We start from the raw sequence: 17,667 nt of genomic DNA, 5'->3' as shown, positions 1-17,667 counted from the left end.
ATTGTAAGGTGACATTACGCCTAATTAATAATGGAGAGGCGTCAATTATGACACCTATCCATTATTAATCCAATACTAATAAAGGGTTAAAAAAACACACACATTATTAAAAAATAATTTATTGAAAAAATCACAAAGGCTGTTGTATTAATTTATTCTACTCTCAATCCACTCACTGAAGACCCTCGATCTGTAAATTAAAAAAAAATAATAAACCAACAATATACATACCTTCCGAGGATCTGTAAGGTCCAACGATGTAGATCCATCTGAAGGGGTTAAAATATTTTGCAGACACGAGCTCCGCTAATGCAGGCTGCTCATGTCTGCAATACCCCAGCGAATGAAGGTAAAGTAGGTCATTGACCTATATTTATCTTCATTTGCGGTGAGGCGCCCTCTGCTGGCTGTTCCTAGATCGTGGGAACTTTCCTAGAAAGCTCCCTTGCTCGAGATCATAAGAGGGCGCCCTCTGCTGGTTGTCCTCATATGAACTCGAGCAAGGGAGCTTTCTAGGTAAGTTCCCACGATCTAGGAACAGCCAGCAGAGGGCGCCTCACCGCAAATGAAGCTAAATATAGGTCATTGACCTATATTTAGCTTCATTCGCCGGGGTATTGCAGACATGAGCAGCCTGCATTAGCGGAGCTCGTGTCTGCAAAATATTTTAACCCCTTCAGATGGATCTACATCGTTGGACCTTACAGATCCTCGGAAGGTATGTATATTGTTGGTTTATTTTTTTTTTTTAATTTACAGATCGAGGGTCTTCAGTGAGTGGATTGAGAGTAGAATAAATTAATACAACAGCCTTTGTGATTTTTTCAATAAATTATTTTTTAATAATGTGTGTGTGTTTTTTTTTAACCCTTTACTAGTATTGGATTAATAATGGATAGGTGTCATAATTGACGCCTCTCCATTATTAATTAGGCTTAATGTCACCTTACAATAGCAAGGTGACATTAACCCTTCATTACCCCATATCCCACCGCTACACGGGAATGGGAAGAGAGTGGCCAAGTGCCAGAATAGGCGCATCTTCCAGATGTGCCTTTTCTGGGGTGGCTGGGGGCAGATGTTTTTAGCCAGGGGAGGGGGCAATAACCGTGGACCCTCTCCAGGCTATTAATATCTGCCCTCAGTCACTGGCTTTACTACTCTAGCGGAGAAAATTGTACGGGAGCCCACGCCAATTTTTTCCGCCATTTAGCCCCTTATTTTACTAGCTAGAACAGCCAAATTTTGCATATACACACTACTGACAGTAGTGTGGAATATGCAAAAAAAATGGTGATATGAGATGGTTTACTGTATGTAAACCAGGTCTCATATCATGTCGGGTTTAGGAAGGAGATAGCAAAAGCCGGTAATTGAATTACCGGCTTTTCTCTCTAACAGCGCTGCGTATTCCTCGCAAGTCACACTGCTGGTCCGTGTGTGATCCGTATTTTTGGGGCTTCCATAGACTTTCATTGACGTTTAATTTGCGCAATACGGTGACAAACGCAGCATGCTGCTATTTTCTACGGCCGTAGAAAGCCGTATAATACGGATCAGTTTAATACGGCAGATAGGAGCAGGGGCATAGAGAATAATTGTGCCGTATTTTTTGCGAGTTTTACGGATGTAGTTTCTGCGCTCTTACGTCCGTAAAACTCGCAAGTGTGACGCCGGCCTTAAGGTACCTTCACGCTGAGCAACTTTCCAACGAGAACGACAACGATCCGTGACGTTGCAGCGTCCTGGATAGCGATCTCCTTGTGTTTGACACGCAGCAGCGATCTGGATCCCGCTGTGACATTGCTGGTCGTAGCTAGAAGTCCAGAACTTTATTTGGTCGTCAGGTCAGCGTGATTCCTCATGTTTGACAGCAAAAGCAACGATGCCAGCAATGTTTTTACATGGAGCGAACAACCAGCGAGAACGATAAGTACGCCACTGGATCGCTCCTGCATCGTTCTGCTGCTGCCGGTGTTTGACAATGCTACAGCGACCTAAACAGCGACGCTGCAGCGATTGGCTCGTTGTCTATATCGCTGCAGCGTCGCTTAATGTGACGGTACCTTTAGATTGCTGCTAGGAACAATGGTGTCACACTTTTACTCCACTTTAAGGGCTGACAATAAAACATTCCAAAATGAGTGATTGCATTTTACAGGAAAGAAAATGTTAAACAACATTTTTTTCCTGTATAATGACTTGTATATAAGGAAACATTTAAAAAGGATTTAAAGTAAAATATAATTTAAGTAAACTGAAATTGATTTAATTAAAAAAATAGGAAATTTCAGTGTGATTTATGAAGGAGGCAAGAACTGCCAAAAATAAGGAACTCGGATACACCCTGTAGTAGACAAAGGAGGGCCTCATACACATTCTGTTCAAATTGTCATGTATTGCTGTCCCTAGACACATAAAGGCTATGCACTTTTGAGGGTTATATACAAAGGAAGTGTACTCCAGACCATGGAATAGTCTATGGGTGAGCAGTATAATACCGATAAGGGTATGTGCACACGTTGAGTAACATTTCTGCATCTCTTTGCAGGAAAAATGCACATTTTTGCCTGCGTTTTTGATTGATTTGAGTTAAGTGAATGTTGAAAAACGAAGAGAGAATTGACATGCAGCAAATTATTTTCTGCACCAAATCTGCAAGTCACAAATACTCAACATGTGCATGACACTTCCGGTTTCTCATTCACTTTGCTGCCAGCAGGTTTTGTCACAAATCCATGCAGAAAAAACGGGATAAAAACACACCAAGTCTGCAATATGTGCACACAGTCTAAATTTTTTAAAAGTTTTTTGAGGGTTATATAGCAACTAAATGTACCCACTAAAATGTAATACCCTATGGGTGAGCAATATAAATACATTTTTCAACATATTTTTTCAAAAAGGCCTTCTGGTATAGCACCATTTTAGAAGACCTCTCCACCTCAGGAGGAAGAGATGCAAAGTTCTTGTAATTTCGGTCTACAGGGTGAACAAGTACACTCTTTTTTATTTTTGCCAAGATGAATGTAATGCAAGGGTCACGGGAAAGGCAGCGGTGTTTAAAGATGGCCATATGTGTCCAGCTCCATACAGCCAACACTTCCCTGTTTCCCCATGATAACTCCATCTCATCCCTCTCATTCTCCTCATTCCCATCCTCAGCCCATCCACATAGGAGAGACATGACAAAGGATGTGTGGCTACTAGCATCTGTTGCACTAGCCACCAGCTCCTACTCCTCCTCAGCATCCACCTCCTCATTGTTACCCAATCCGTGCTGAGCTGATGAGATGAGGCTGGGATGGCTACAATCTCTCTGTGTTATGTCTTCTTCCATCCCCACTTGGTCCACATTCAAAGCTTTGTTTTGTGAGCAGCGACTGTTTACACACACAGACGCAGGATAGTTGCGCTGACTATGGTATCATTACCGCTCACCATCTTTGTGGAGTTCTCAAAGTCTTGGAGATCCAAACAAATGTCAGACATCCACGCCCATTCTTCAGTTAATATATGCGGAGGCTGACCAGAATACCCACTGGCATGTTGGAGCTGGTACTCAACCACTGGCCTCTTCTCACAAAGCCTTGCCAGCATGTACAGTGTGTACTTGTAGCACGTGGTGACATTGCACACCAGTCATTGAGCTGGCACTTGCATGCACTGCTGCAGCACTGCCAGAGTGGCGACAGCTGTAGCCATCTTGCCGAAATGGGCATACCTTGACCACAAGCTCTGGCAAATCTGGGTATGTTTTCATAAACCGCTGAACTACCAAGTTTACTACATGTACCAAAAAACACAGATCTGTCTGGTCTCTTATTCCTTTAAGTAACTCTGCGGTTTGTCTACTGGACAAATTAGCTTCAGCAGAGCTTGTTGCCGCTTCGCTGAGGCAGTGCTGCAGAGCTTCCAGCTGATGTGGATGACGTGCTCTGAGATAACATATCAGAGATGGAGGTGTGAGTGCAGGAACTGCTGTAGAAGGTGGAGGAAACACTGATAGAAGTAGGGCCAGCATTCCTCTGTGTTTGGAGTGCACGCACTGTGCCAGGGTGTGACTCGGCCCAAGATTCCACAATGCTCGCCCAGTGTGCATTTAGGAAAATGTAGCATCCCTGGCCACAAGCGCTTGGCTACATGTTGGTTGTTAAGTGGACAGTGCCAGTATGTGCATTGGTAAGAGCTTGGGTGATGTTTCTGGACACATGCTGGTACAAAGAGGGGACGCCACACCGGGAGAAAAAGTGGCGGCTGGGGACCAAGTACTGAGAGATGGCTGACTCCATCAGTCGGCGGAATTCCTCCATGTCTACCAGCCTAAATGATAACATTTCCATGCCAATCATCCTGAATTATGCCCATTTTGCATTTGGGCCTGTGGGTGGGCTCTTTTTCGTTCCAAGGCCTGGGGTAGGGACAGTTGAACGCTGTGCTGGGACAAGGATTTGGAAGTGATTGATGATGGCAAGTCAGAATGTGCAGGGCGGGAGGCATGTGTGCCAGCGTTTTGGACCAGGGATTTGGAAGCACCTAGCACAAGGGAAGATGCATTGGTGGCACCCAATGGCACTAATCATGGACCTAGGCTTTTTGGCCACCGAATCGGGTGCATAGAGGATGTGCCTTGTCATGCTGGTGGTGGTTAGGTTCTTAGTGGTCATGACCCTGCTGATCTTTGCATGGAACAGGTTGAAAATAGCCATTTTGTTTGTCACAGAACTCTCTTTAAAAAAGTCCCAGACTGGGGAACACCTCTCTTTGACAGAGAAAATCAGGAGTGTTGGTGCTCTGTGGAACAGTTGCCAGCCTTCTCCCTCTGGTCACCTTACTGCCTCTTTCCTGTTTGTTTCGGTGATGCCAATCTCTCCCCCCTCAGCTCTGCTGGTCTCACTCTGCATGCCAGCTTTCCAGGTTCAGTCTGTGACGTCATCATTCACCACCTCGTCTTCCACCACCGCACCCTGGTCCTCCTGACATTGTGACTTAACAAAAACATGATTTAGCAGCAACTGTGCCTCATTATCTTCCTCCTTATCCCAAGTTTTCCGCACCATCACGTTATTGTGCTCTTGGCTGCTCTAAGATTTGTGCATCACTAAACAGTATGTCCTTCTCTCCCTCTTGGAGCATTCAGGTTGAGAGGCCACAATCAAGAAATGATGTTCTGAAGTGCTCCTCGGAGTGTCTTAGTGTGGGATCACTAGTTTCCTGGGACTCAACGTGGTCGGAGGAAGGAGGATCATGGTGAGGATTAAAGGGAACCTGTCACCCCCAAAATCGATGGTGAGTCTACAGCATTCTGTAATGCTGTAGATAAGCCACCGATGTTACCTGAAAGAGGAGAAAAAGACGTTAGATTATACTCACCCAGGGGCGGTCCTGCTGCGGTCTGCTCAAATAGGTGTTTTAGGTCCACTTCGGCGCCTCCTAGCTTCATTCCATGACGTCCTCTTCTGGTCTTCAAGCCGCGGCTCTGGCGCAGGCGTACTTTGTCTGCCCTGTTGAGGGCAGAGGAAAGTACTGCAGTGCACAGGCGCCGGAAAGGTCAGAAAGGCCCAGCGCCTGCACACTGCAGTACTTTGGTCTGCCCTCAACCGGGCAGACAAAGTATGCCTGCGCCAGAGCCGCAGCGTGAAGACCAGAAGAGGACGTCATGGAATGAAGATGGAAGGCGCCGGAGCGGACCTGAGACACCCATCGGAGCAGGACCGCCCCTGGGTGAGTATAATCTAACGTCTTTTTCTCCTCTTTCAGCTAACATTGGCGGCTTATCTATAGCATTACAGAATGCTGTAGATAAGCCCCTGATGACAGTGAGCTTACCTCACCATCGATTTTGGGGGTGACAGGTTCCCATTAAGTGATCCAAACTTTAGGCTGGTGATACTTGACTGTGTGAAAGACTGCTTGGTGCTGTCAAGCCTGCCAGACGCATTATCTGCTATCAAACTGACCACCTGTTCACACTGCTCTGGCTTCCTGGAAAGTGGGACGTGAACTATGTGTGGTGGATGGGCGTGTTTCTTGTGCTCCAGAACAGGCGTAGTCACACCTTCCTCATGTCATCATCGGCATCTGCGTGTACCATCATCAGCGCTTCCACTTGCCTGTCCCTTAACACACGCCTTAACCATTTTGTAGTTGGTAGGTCTCTTGAAACTAAGTTTATTTTTAACCCCTTAACCTCCGGAGCTTCTTTCGATTTTGCGTTTCAGTTTTTCGCTCCCCTACTTCTCAGAGCCATAACTTTTTATTTTTCCGTCAATATGGCTGAGGGCTTATTTTTTTGCGGGACGAGTTGTACTTTTGAATGACACCATTGATTTTACCATGTCATGTACTAGAAAATGGGAAAATAATTCCAAGTGCAGGGAAATTGCAAAAAAAGTGCAATCCCACACTTGGCTTTTTTGGTAGGTTCACTAAATGCTAAAAGTGCAATTTTCCGAGACCCGTAGCGTATGCATTTTTCTTGATCTCCGGTTGGGTGAGCGCTTATTTTTTGCGTGCCGAGTTGACGTTTTTAATGACACCATTTTGGTGCAGATACGTTCTTTTGATCGCCCGTTATTGCATTTTAATGCAATGTTGCGGCGACCCAAAAAAAACGTAATTCTGGTGTTTTGAATTTTTTTCTTGCTACACCGCTTAGCGATCAGGTTAATTCTTTTTTTTTATTGATAGATCGGGCGATTCTGAATGAGGTGAAACCAAACGTGTAGGTTTGATTTTTTTTTTTTCAATTGTTTTATTTTGAATGGGGCGAAGGGGGGTGATTTGAACTTTTCTTTTTTCCATATTTTTTAAAACATTTTTTTTAACTTTTGCCATGATTCAATATCCTCCATGGGAGACTAGAAGCTGGCATAGCCTGATCGGCTCTGCTACATGGGGACGATGCTCAGATCGCTGCTATGTAGCTGCATTACAGCATTTCTATGAGCGCCGACCACAGGGTGGCGCTCTCAGCAATCTGGCATCAACAACCATAGAGGTCTGCAGGAGACCCCTGGTTGTTATGCCGATGCACCGCTGACTCCCGAACACGACAGGGATCAGCGGTAATCGCATTTCCGGCCAGAAGGCATGAAGCCCTTGTTAAATGCCTATTGCGGGCACATGTCAGCTGTTCAAAACAGCTGACATGTCCCGGCTTTGATGCGGGCTCACCGCCGCAACCCGCATCAAAGCAAGGGTTCTGCCATCGGACGTACTATTCCGTCCGATGGCAGAAAGGGGTTAATAAAAGAAAAAACTTGATCAACTGCAGCAATCAAAGCCACCAAAACTGCTCCTAATAGCCAGATTCCTACTCCACACTGATGAGGGGCAAAACCCCGAAACAGCTGTCTGTGGATGGATACCATGCTTGGCATAGGTGGCTTTCCTTCATAGGATGCTGCCCTTCCCGTGGTTGTTCCTTCCCGGGGAAAGGCCTGGCTATTCACTGCTTGCGTCGAGAAACACGTGATGGTGTCTCCGCAGCTTCTTTACATGCATCTGCATATTTCCCATAAGGGATGGGGGCAGTGTTCTGGAATCACTGCGTTGAGAAACACGTGATGGTGTCTCCGCGGTGTTGGATGTTTTGGTCTCCCCGAGGCCAATCATCTGTGCCTTTATAGCCTTTTTACTAGGCACTGCTCCTAATAGCCAGATTCCTACTCCACACTGATGAGGGGCAAAACCCCGAAACAGCTGTCTGTGGATGGATACCATGCTTGGCATAGGTGGCTTTCCTTCATAGGATGCTGCCCTTCCCGTGGTTGTTCCTTCCTGGGGAAAGGCCTGGCTATTCACTGCTTGCGTCGAGAAACACGTGATGGTGTCTCCACAGCTTCTTTACATGCATCTGCATATTTCCCATAAGGGATGGGGGCAGTGTTCTGGAATCACTGCGTTGAGAAACACGTGATGGTGTCTCCGCGGTGTTGGATGTTTTGGTCTCCCCGAGGCCAATCATCTGTGCCTTTATAATCCCTGTCTATAGACTGGATTCTGTCATTCTCCATACTCCTTCGACTTTCTCTCCCTCCTTAGACTAAATGCAGATTGTATGTGATTCATTATACTGTGCACACAGGCTAGTAATCACAGTGACTCAAGCAATCCCCTCATGCTTATTGGATGCATAACAGGCGCCAAAGATGTAGGGCTGGGCCTTGAACTTCACATCGAGCACTGCCCATTACTCGCTGAGTAAAGAGCATATCCAAGCACCGTGATACTCGAGTGATAGGCGAGTATCATCGAGCACGTGCGCTCATCCCTAGTGGAAACCTTTTTTTTCAGTGGGCTGAATAACTTGCTTGTTTCCCCCTGGTGTTACACAACATATTTTGTTCTCAGGAGATTTGATTCACTTGATGCCCTGGGGAAGGTTCCTCTTCTTTCTTTTTGAGGCTATGTGCCCACGTTGCGGATTTGTGTGTGGATTTTTCTACACCGTTTTTGCAAAATCCGCAGGTAAAATGCACTGCGTTTTACCTGTGGATTTACCGCGGATTTCCTGGGGTTTTTGTGCAGATTCCACCTGCTATTTTACACCTGCGGATTCCTATTGAGGAGCAGGTGTAAAACGCTGCAGAATCCGCACAAAGAATTGACATGCTGTGGAAAATACAATGCAGCGTTATTTTCCGCACCATGGGCACAGCGGATTTGGTTTTCCATAGGTTTACATGGTACTGTACAACGCATGGAAAACAGCTGCGAATCCGCTGCGGATCTGCAGCCAATTCCACAATGTGTGCACACAGCCTAAGGGTATTTTAACATTGCCTTTAGTGGCCCTGTCATGGCATACGTCCGACACCCGTTCCCTTGCAAAAGTCTGCAACCAAACGCAATGTAAAAATACTCTTAAGGGGAAAAAAGAACAGGAACCTTCCCTAGGGCATCAAGAAAGTAAATACTGAGAGCTAGAAGAGCTCCTCTTAAAAAGGTATGCCTCTTCCATTACCATGATGGCTAAAATTAGCTGAGCAAAGGAATTTGCCATAGGCAATGAATTGAGTGTAGGTTGAGACGCTCCTTTCAAGACTGGGCTCTGCAGAGTAAAGTCCCCAGGTTCTAGAGCCCTGTTCTCTGTATTACTGGAGGACGCAGTGCTCATACTTTCACCAATTCTTTGGATAGGGGGATAACTCTATCTTGAGAATAACCCTTTAATTATACCAGTCTCAATACCCATATACAGTACCATCCCATAATGTCTATATAATACTGCAGAATAGAGACCATCACAGTGATCTGCAAAATCTCAAGATGGGTAAGATGCATCTTCATATGCCCCATCTAGAAGAAACAGGAACACATGGGCTACTTGCACAGTGAACAAGTCTGTATGATCATGTTCACACACCACCAAAAACACTCAGTTTGAAAAAATGTTGCAGTAATCCGCAAGTGCTAGTAAAAGATGTAAAAAACAGGGTATTTGGTTGATACGTTTTTTGCAAAAAATGTATACTAAGCTGCTCTACCAATCTTCACGGTATACCCTTATCAGAGCAGTCCTAACTAATGTATGCAATCCCTATCTGATGTATTTAAAAACCTGATCATCTGTATATAACCTGTGTGAACAGGGTTCAGAGAGGAAAAATCCATGTGTGCATACAGGGCAGAACAGCTTTTGTGCAGATAGCCCAAGAGGAGTGGTGGAACTCCCCAGTCTTGTAGACACAAGAGAACAATTATGGAAACAGGAACACATGGGCTACTTGCACAGTGAACAAGTCTGTATGATCATGTTCACACACCACCAAGAAACCTGAAGACACAAAAGAGAATAGTAAAACCAAAAACACTCAGTTTGAAAAAATGTTGCAGTAATCCGCAAGTGCTAGTAAAAGATGTAAAAAACAGGGTATTTGGTTGATACATCTAGAAGAAGGCAACACCATCCTACAGTTGTTTTATACCCTACTGTCCTTTATGGAAAGCAATTTGTTAAAAAACGTTTGAGTATCACTTGACGGTTTGTCATCTAAATGTATTTTTGGAACAACAGTTATCAGCATAGATATATGCTTTCTAGTAGCCATAAGGCATAGGAACAGTATGCTAGTTATGGTTATTAATGTCTATGAGATAGTACTTTGGGATTTCTCTGTGACCTGTGCAGAGAGGGGAAGGAAGCAAACCGTTACCACCTATTGCAAATAGTGAATCCTGTGTTATCTGTTTAAAAAGCTTATTTTGTATTGTAAGTATGCGTGTGATAATAATGAGAAGTTATCTGTGCAGTGAAGAAAGTATTAGCATACTTTGCGACTTAGTGGCCAGAGCGAAAACTGCAAGTTTTCAAGATTTTTTTATAAATATATTTAATAATGTAAATATTAATTGTGGGAAATTCATGAAAAATGTTTAACATGGAAACTTCTTCCCTTTAATGCGTACCTGTCATTTCAGATGACTTTTTAGAAGAAGCTGTACATGAGCATTAACAATATAATTCTGGCCATTATAGGACTTATATCCTGCATTTTTTACCAGTTTTCACCACTAAAGGCATCTTTAATTTTCAGTTGTCTCTGTGCTGGTGGGTCGAGACACAGCACACACAGGCACCAGGGATTCCTGCTCTCCCGTCTCTATGTAACAAATGTTCAGAAGCAGCATGAGCATGGAGGACATTATACAGCAGTACTGAACATTGTAGCTGTGAATCGAGTTCTGGGGCTACATTAAAAAAAAAATAGAACATTTCAGCCAGATCTGCCTGTTCACTCATTCTGCTCCTCCACTCTTCATACACTTTAATAGAAAACTGTACTCGGACTCCTCAGTGAGCTGGTCTTGTTTTAACCAAGACAGGTTTATAGCTGTTTTTAAGACTGACTGACCGATAAGTGGAGGAAGGAGCAGACTTCTCTGATAAGAAATATTACAAAGTTTCTTATATTTGCCAGTATTATTGATTCATGCCAAGTTTGTTAACACAACAGTGACACAGTAGCGTATGAGACCTGGGTATTACTTGAAATTAGTTGAAATTTGCTCATTGTTGGTTTGTGTGAGAAAACAGAGCAGTAATGGACATTTACATATTTGTCGTGAAAATAAATTACATAAATAAGATTAAAAAAAAAATCTCAAGCATCAGAAATGCATAGTATGCGGACAGATCGCCGTTTGTATCAATTCCTCTGCAGTATGTCTGTTATCCCAAGTCCACTGTGTTGAATACTCTTTCTCCAAATGTTGATCTCTAGAATTGTGAATGTGGGGATTGGTACTGTCACTCCTGGTATTGATACAGAATTGTCTTCTCCAGCCCCTCATTCCCCTACAGATATCTTTCTGTACATTTTCGCTGACCAATACGTAGATGAAAGGGTCTGCCACACTGTTTACGGTGACCAGGCAAAGAAATATAGAATAAGCGGTATAAATCTCCTCTTCAAATTCACAAAACTCAGAATTCTCATTTACGTAGTAAGCAATACCCCGGATGAGCAACACAAAGTGGTAGGGAGCGAAGCAGATCATGAATATGATTATTATGGTGATAGCTAGATACTTCACTTTGGTCTTCTGCTGATCCGTGAAGCTGCCACTGGTTTCGATCCTCTTTTTTATTACAAAGTTGGTATACATCAGAGTCAACAGAGGAATCAGAAATCCTATGATGAACCTAGCAACATAAAAATGAGCTATATATGATGGTATAGGCAAAGTTTCAAAGCAAGTACTTTGATTGTCCGTTTGGTTGCCATCACTGATGATGAAGACTGGGGAATGAATAAGTGCCACCAAGATGAAAAGAACCACAGTGACCACAATGGCAATTTTTTGCCTCCGGACCCCTCTGGATTCCAAGGCGTATTCCACCGCCAAGTAACGATCCACAGAAATACAACAAAGAAGCAAAATACTAATATATATATTATTGAAAAAAATATATCCAGTAATTTTGCACGCCATTGGTCCCCAATGCCAGTTATGGTCATTTTTCACATACAGGATCCAAAGGGGAATTGTCCCAAGGTACATAAGTTCACTCAGAGACAAGCTGAACAGGTACACAGCCAGCACGTTCTTCCGCCATATTTGTAAAAAAGTCAGCCATAAGGTCAACATGTTAGCCGGAATTCCAATGACGAGGACGATGCTATAGAGTATGATGACAAATAGGGCACTATCGTCATAGGGAGGTTGGCACTGTTGGAAATCAGTCGAGGAGTTGTTTGTTGTTACTATTGAAGTATTCAGGTTCAAGGAAACATTGCCTCCTGTACATTCTGGCTTCATCTTTGGCTACTGGAAATGAATACACAGAAAAATCAAGTTAGATATACCAGAGCAAAATAAGCACAACTTCAGTGATGAAAGCAGTCGTAGTCCTAAGCTGTACAGGATTAATAATACAGTATATCTGCTTTCTACAGAACAGCGCCCTCCGTTTCCATGGGTTGTGCCTGGAATTACAGCTCAAGGTCAATTAATAACTGTAATAACAATTTGTCAGGCCGTATGGTCATAGAGGAGTGAGCATGACTTTGTACCCCCTTGAACGAAACATTAGGAAGTGGTGACTATATTACAGGTTGTCTGTGGCACAACATTCTTATTGGCCAACAGTCTTGAATTTGTCAGGACTGTCCAGAGAAACACAAAAGAGGTGAGATTCCGCAAAATATTGCCCACTTGTTGGCATTTTGGTGGGTCCTTGATTGTTTTTTTGGGTGATGTTTAACTGTTCTGGTGGCAGGGTTTCAATCTCTTGAATTTTGCATTATAAATACATGTAAGTATGCACAACGGTTTTAAAGGGATTGTCCGGTTTCAAAGTAAAACACTGAGATACATGGCACAATTCCACTGCGCCAGTGATTGGCTGCAGTGGGTCATATGCTGTAGACGTGACATCACCACAGTAGTCTGTCGGCAATGACTGAGAGGAAGCAGAAGAGGGGTGTCAGCTATGCCAGTTTTGCTATTTTCATTTTGAGCCTTTAGAACATTTTACTGTCAAACTAGACCATCACTTTAAGAGCTCATGCACACAGGTGTATCACAGCTCTATACAGCCTACAATTTGTACATGGGTATAAGATGCTAAAATTCTGCGGCTATACTATTTTTTAGGAGTGAGGGTCTTTAGTTTAATTTTGAAAAAAATAAAGTAATATGCTCCTTCAGGAGTATTTTAGGTAGAAAGCACTGTTCTATGTGACAGCAGACATAGCCACATGGGACTCCCATCAGATGATGCCTGTCTATACACACACACACACACACAGATACACAGCCACGCACACACCCGCAGACACACACAGACACACATCTCCGCACACAGTCTCCACCCACACACACAGTCTCCGCCCACACACTCTTCCTCCTGCCATTCTGCAGCATTTTTCGCAAGCACATCCGCAGCAAATCCGCAAATCTTTTTACACCTGCAGTTTTGCTGCAGATTTGACTGACTCAATGGGTGCAGAAACGTTGCAGATCCGCAAAAAGAATTCACATGCTGTGAAAAAAAAATGCTGTGAATCCGCATGGATTTTTCCGCAGCATGTGCACACAAATTCTGGATTTCCCATTGACTAACATTGGTTGTGCACTACAATGCGAATTTGATGCAATTCCGTGCGTCCAAAAACGCAGATCCGCATCAAAATCTGCAACGTGTGCACATAGCCTAACAATTTCTACGTCAGATACTGAGGGTATGTGCATACGTAGAATGATCCTCTGTGGATTTTTCCACAGCGGATTTGATAAATCCGCAGTGCAAAACTGCTGCGTTTTTTCCTGCGGATTTATTGCGGTTTTTATTGCGGATTCCGTTGCAGTTTTACATCTGCAGTTTTCTATTGGAGCAGATGTAAAAACGCTGCGGATTCCGCACAAAGAATTGACATGCTGCAGAAAATAAAATGCTGCGTTTCTGTGCGTTTTTTTCCGCAGCATATGCACTGCAGATTTCGTTTCCCATAGGTTTACATTGTACTGTAAACTCATGGGAAACTGCTGCAGATCCGCACCTGTGGAAACGCTGTGGATCCGCAGCAAAATCCGCAACGTGTGCACATACCCTAAGGGTATGTGCACCTGTTGCAGATTTGCCTGTGGAATTTTCTGTGCGGATTCTTCCTCTCTTGGAAGAAAACGCAGTTGAAAATCCAAGCAGATTTGATGCGGATTTTCATGCGCTTTTTCATGCAGATTTGTATGCGTTTTTGTATGCTAAATAAAGATATATTATTTACAAAAAAATGTGATGTAATTTCCCTGTCCAACCTCTTCTTTTACATTCTCCATTGAAGACCATAATATCATTACATATAATGTTTACAAACACAAAACAAAAGTGAATATTATATATGTAGAGAGAGAGAGAGAGAAAAAAAAAATAGGAATAGCACCCAACAAAATACCTTATGAAGTGCACGCTTCCTTGGCCAGCAGTCATCTGGCATCTCGGATAATAAGCCAAAAAAAGGAAATCGCTCAAAAAGATAAAAAATAGGACTTTAATGCCCAGTGGCGTGGCAACTAGGGTTGAGCGAAACGGGTCGTTCATTTTCAAAAGTCGCCGACTTTTGGCAGAGTCGGGTTTCATGAAACCCGATCCGACCCCTGTGCGGGGTCGGCCATGCGGTACGCGACTTTCGCGCCAAAGTCGCGTTTCAATGACGCGAAAAGCGCCATTTCTCAGCCAATGAAGGTAAACGCAGAGTGTGGGCAGCGTGATGACATAGGTCCTGGTCCCCACCATCTTAGAGAAGGGCATTGCAGTGATTGGCTTGCTGTCTGCGGCGTCACAGGGGCTATAAAGGGGCGTTCCCGCCGACCGCCATGTTACTGCTGCTGATCTGAGCTTAGGGAGAGGTTGCTGCCGCTTCGTCAGAAGCAGGGATAGCGTTAGGCAGGGTCCATTAACCACCAAACCGCTTGTGCTGTAGCGATTTCCACTGTCCAACACCACCTTCGGTGTGCAGGGACAGTGGAAGCTACATTTTTTTTTTTTTTTCCTCAGCGCTGTAGCTCATTGGGCTGCCCTAGAAGGCTCCCTGATAGCTGCATTGCTGTGTGTACGCCGCTGTGCAAACCAACTGCTTTTTTCAAAGCACAAATCCTCTTGTTCCTTCCTTTCTGCACAGCTATCTTGTTTGTTTGTCCACACTTTTTATTTAATTTGTGCATCAGTCCACTTCTCATTGCTGCCTGCCATACGTGGCTGAGATTACTGCAGGGAGATAGTAATTGAAGGACAGTTCCTTTTTTTTTTTTTTTGTGGGAGATTAAGATTGGCATTTCTGCTAGAGTGCCATCCCTGTCTGTGCCATCTCTGTGCCATCTCTCACTCAGTGGGCCATAGAAAGCCTATTTATTTTTTTGCTTGATTTGGGTTCTAAAATCTACCTGAAAAAATCACTACATCAATCAGTGGGAGAAAAATATTGGCCTCAGGGCTTGTGTGCCACTCCTGACTCCTGTGTGTGCCATCTCTCACTCAGTGGGCCATAGAAAGCCTATTTATTTTTCTGCTTGATTTGGGTTCCAAAATCTACCTGAAAAAATCACTACATCAATCAGTGGGAGAAAAATATTGGCCTCAGGGCTTGTGTGCCACTCCTGACTCCTGTGTGCATCATCACTCACTCAGTGGGCCATAGAAAGCCTATTTTTTTTTTTGCTTTATTTGGGTTCTAAATTCTACCTGAAAAAATCAATAAATCAATCAGTGGGAGATTAATATTGGCCTTTGGGCTTGTGTGCCAGTCCTAAGCGTGCCATCTCTCTCTCTCAGATAGTGGGCCATAGAAAGCCTATTTATTTTTTTTATTGGGTTTATACATTTTTTCTGAAAAAAAAAAAAAGTGGGAGATTAATATTGGCCTCTGGGCTTGTGTGCCAGTCCTGAGCGTGCCATCTCTCTCACAAATAGTGGGCCATAGAAAGCCTATTTATTTATTTTTTTTGGTTTTATAAATTCTCCCTGAAAAAAAAAGGGAGATTAATATTGGCATTTGGGCTTGTGTGCCAGTCCTAAGCGTGCCATCTCTCTCTCTCAGATAGTGGGCCATAGAAAGCCTATTTATTATTTATTTTATTGGGTATATAAATTTTCCCTGAAAAAAAAAAAAAAAAAAGTGGGAGATTAATATTGGCCTCTGGGCTTGTGTGCCAGTCCTGAGCGTGCCATCTCTCTCACAAATAGTGGGCCATAGAAAGCCTATTTATTTTTTTTTTTTTGGTTTTATAAATTCTCCCTGAAAAAAAAAAGGGAGATTAATATTGGCCTTTGGGCTTGTGTGCCAGTCCTAAGCGTGCCATCTCTCTCTCTCAGATAGTGGGCCATAGAAAGCCTATTTATTATTTATTTTATTGGGTTTATAAATTTTCCCTGAAAAAAAAGTGGGAGATTAATATTGGCCTCTGGGCTTGTGTGCCAGTCCTGAGCGTGCCATCTCTCTCACAAATAGTGGGCCATAGAAAGCCTATTTACTTTTTTGGTTGATTTGGGTTCTAAATTCTACCTGAAAAAATCAATAAATCAATCAGTGGGAGATAAATATTGGCCTCTGGGCTTGTGTGCCACTCCTGACTCCTGTGTGCGTCATCTCTCACTCAGTGGGCCATAGAAAGCCTATTTTTTGTTTTATTTGTTTTCTAAATTCTCCCTGAAAAAATCATTTTATTTTATTTGGTTTCTAAATTCTTCCTGAAAAAATCATTTTTTTTTATTATTTTTTTTTTCTAAAGTCTCCCTGAAAAAAAAAAAAAAAATCAAATCAGTGGGAGATTAATATTGCCCTTTCTGCTTGTGTGCCAGTCTTGACTCCTGGGTGTGCCATCTCTCTCTCTCTCTCCAATTGTGGGCCATAGAAAGCCTATTATTTTTTTTAGCTTGATTTGGGTTCCAAAATCTACCTGAAAAAATCACTACATCAATCATTGGGAGATAAATATTGGCCTCTGGGCTTGTGTGCCACTCCTGACTCCCTGAAAAAAAAAAAAAAATCAAATCAGTGGGAGATTAATATTTACATTTGTGCTTCAGTGACAGTCCTGCGTGTGTGGCATCTCTCTCATTTGTTGCCACCAAAAACAGAGTGTGTAACATTGTGCCTGATTTTCCTTGCGGTCTCACCCACCTGTAAAGGGGTAGCTAAATCATACTGAAGTTATAGCTCACCGTGTAAGTTGTGTGACAGCAACAAATACCGTTAGTTTGGTTACGTTTTTAAAACAATGAGGAAGTCTGGTGGAAGAGGTCGTGGCCGGGGGCGTTCATTGTCAGCTGGTAATGAGGGTAGTGGTAGTGGTGGAGCATCAGGTGGTCGTGGGAAAAAAAAAATTGCACCTAAGTCTGGAGCTGTGGAGCCAGGTTCGTCGTCTGGCTACACAAGGCCTCGAACGCTCCCTTTTCTGGGAATAGGAAAACCGATTTTAAAGCCGGAGCAGCAAGAGCAAGTTTTGGCTTATCTTGCTGACTCAGCCTCTCGCTCTTTTGCCTCCTCTCGTGAAACTGGTAAATGTAAAAGCAGCGCGTCGTTAGTGGATGTTCACGGTCAGGGACAAGTCGCTTCCTTGTCCTCTTCAGCAAAAACAACAACAGAGAAGAATGCAGCAGGCGACACAACGGGTTACTCCATGGAGCTCTTTACACATACCGTCCCTGGCTTAGAAAGTGAA

At 43.5% G+C, this 17,667-nt stretch overlaps 1 protein-coding gene across 1 annotated transcript in view; it reads right to left on the bottom strand.

Annotated features, from left to right (window-relative positions):
* Positions 1-10,366: 10,366 nt before the first annotated feature.
* Positions 10,367-17,667, bottom strand: part of GPR132 (G protein-coupled receptor 132) — an 89,174-nt gene continuing 81,873 nt past the window's right edge. Inside the window, 2 exon segments of the mRNA XM_069745641.1 lie at positions 10,367-11,196; positions 11,198-12,276. Coding sequence (XP_069601742.1) covers positions 11,154-11,196; positions 11,198-12,267 — 1,113 coding nt within the window. The 5' untranslated portion in view covers positions 12,268-12,276 and the 3' untranslated portion in view covers positions 10,367-11,153.

Source organism: Ranitomeya imitator, chromosome 1 (genome assembly GCF_032444005.1).
Source record: "Ranitomeya imitator isolate aRanImi1 chromosome 1, aRanImi1.pri, whole genome shotgun sequence".
Classification (NCBI taxonomy): Eukaryota; Metazoa; Chordata; class Amphibia; order Anura; family Dendrobatidae; genus Ranitomeya; species Ranitomeya imitator.
The sequence above is the reverse complement of the archived record's forward strand: the minus strand, read 5'-3'. Positions and strand labels throughout refer to the sequence as shown.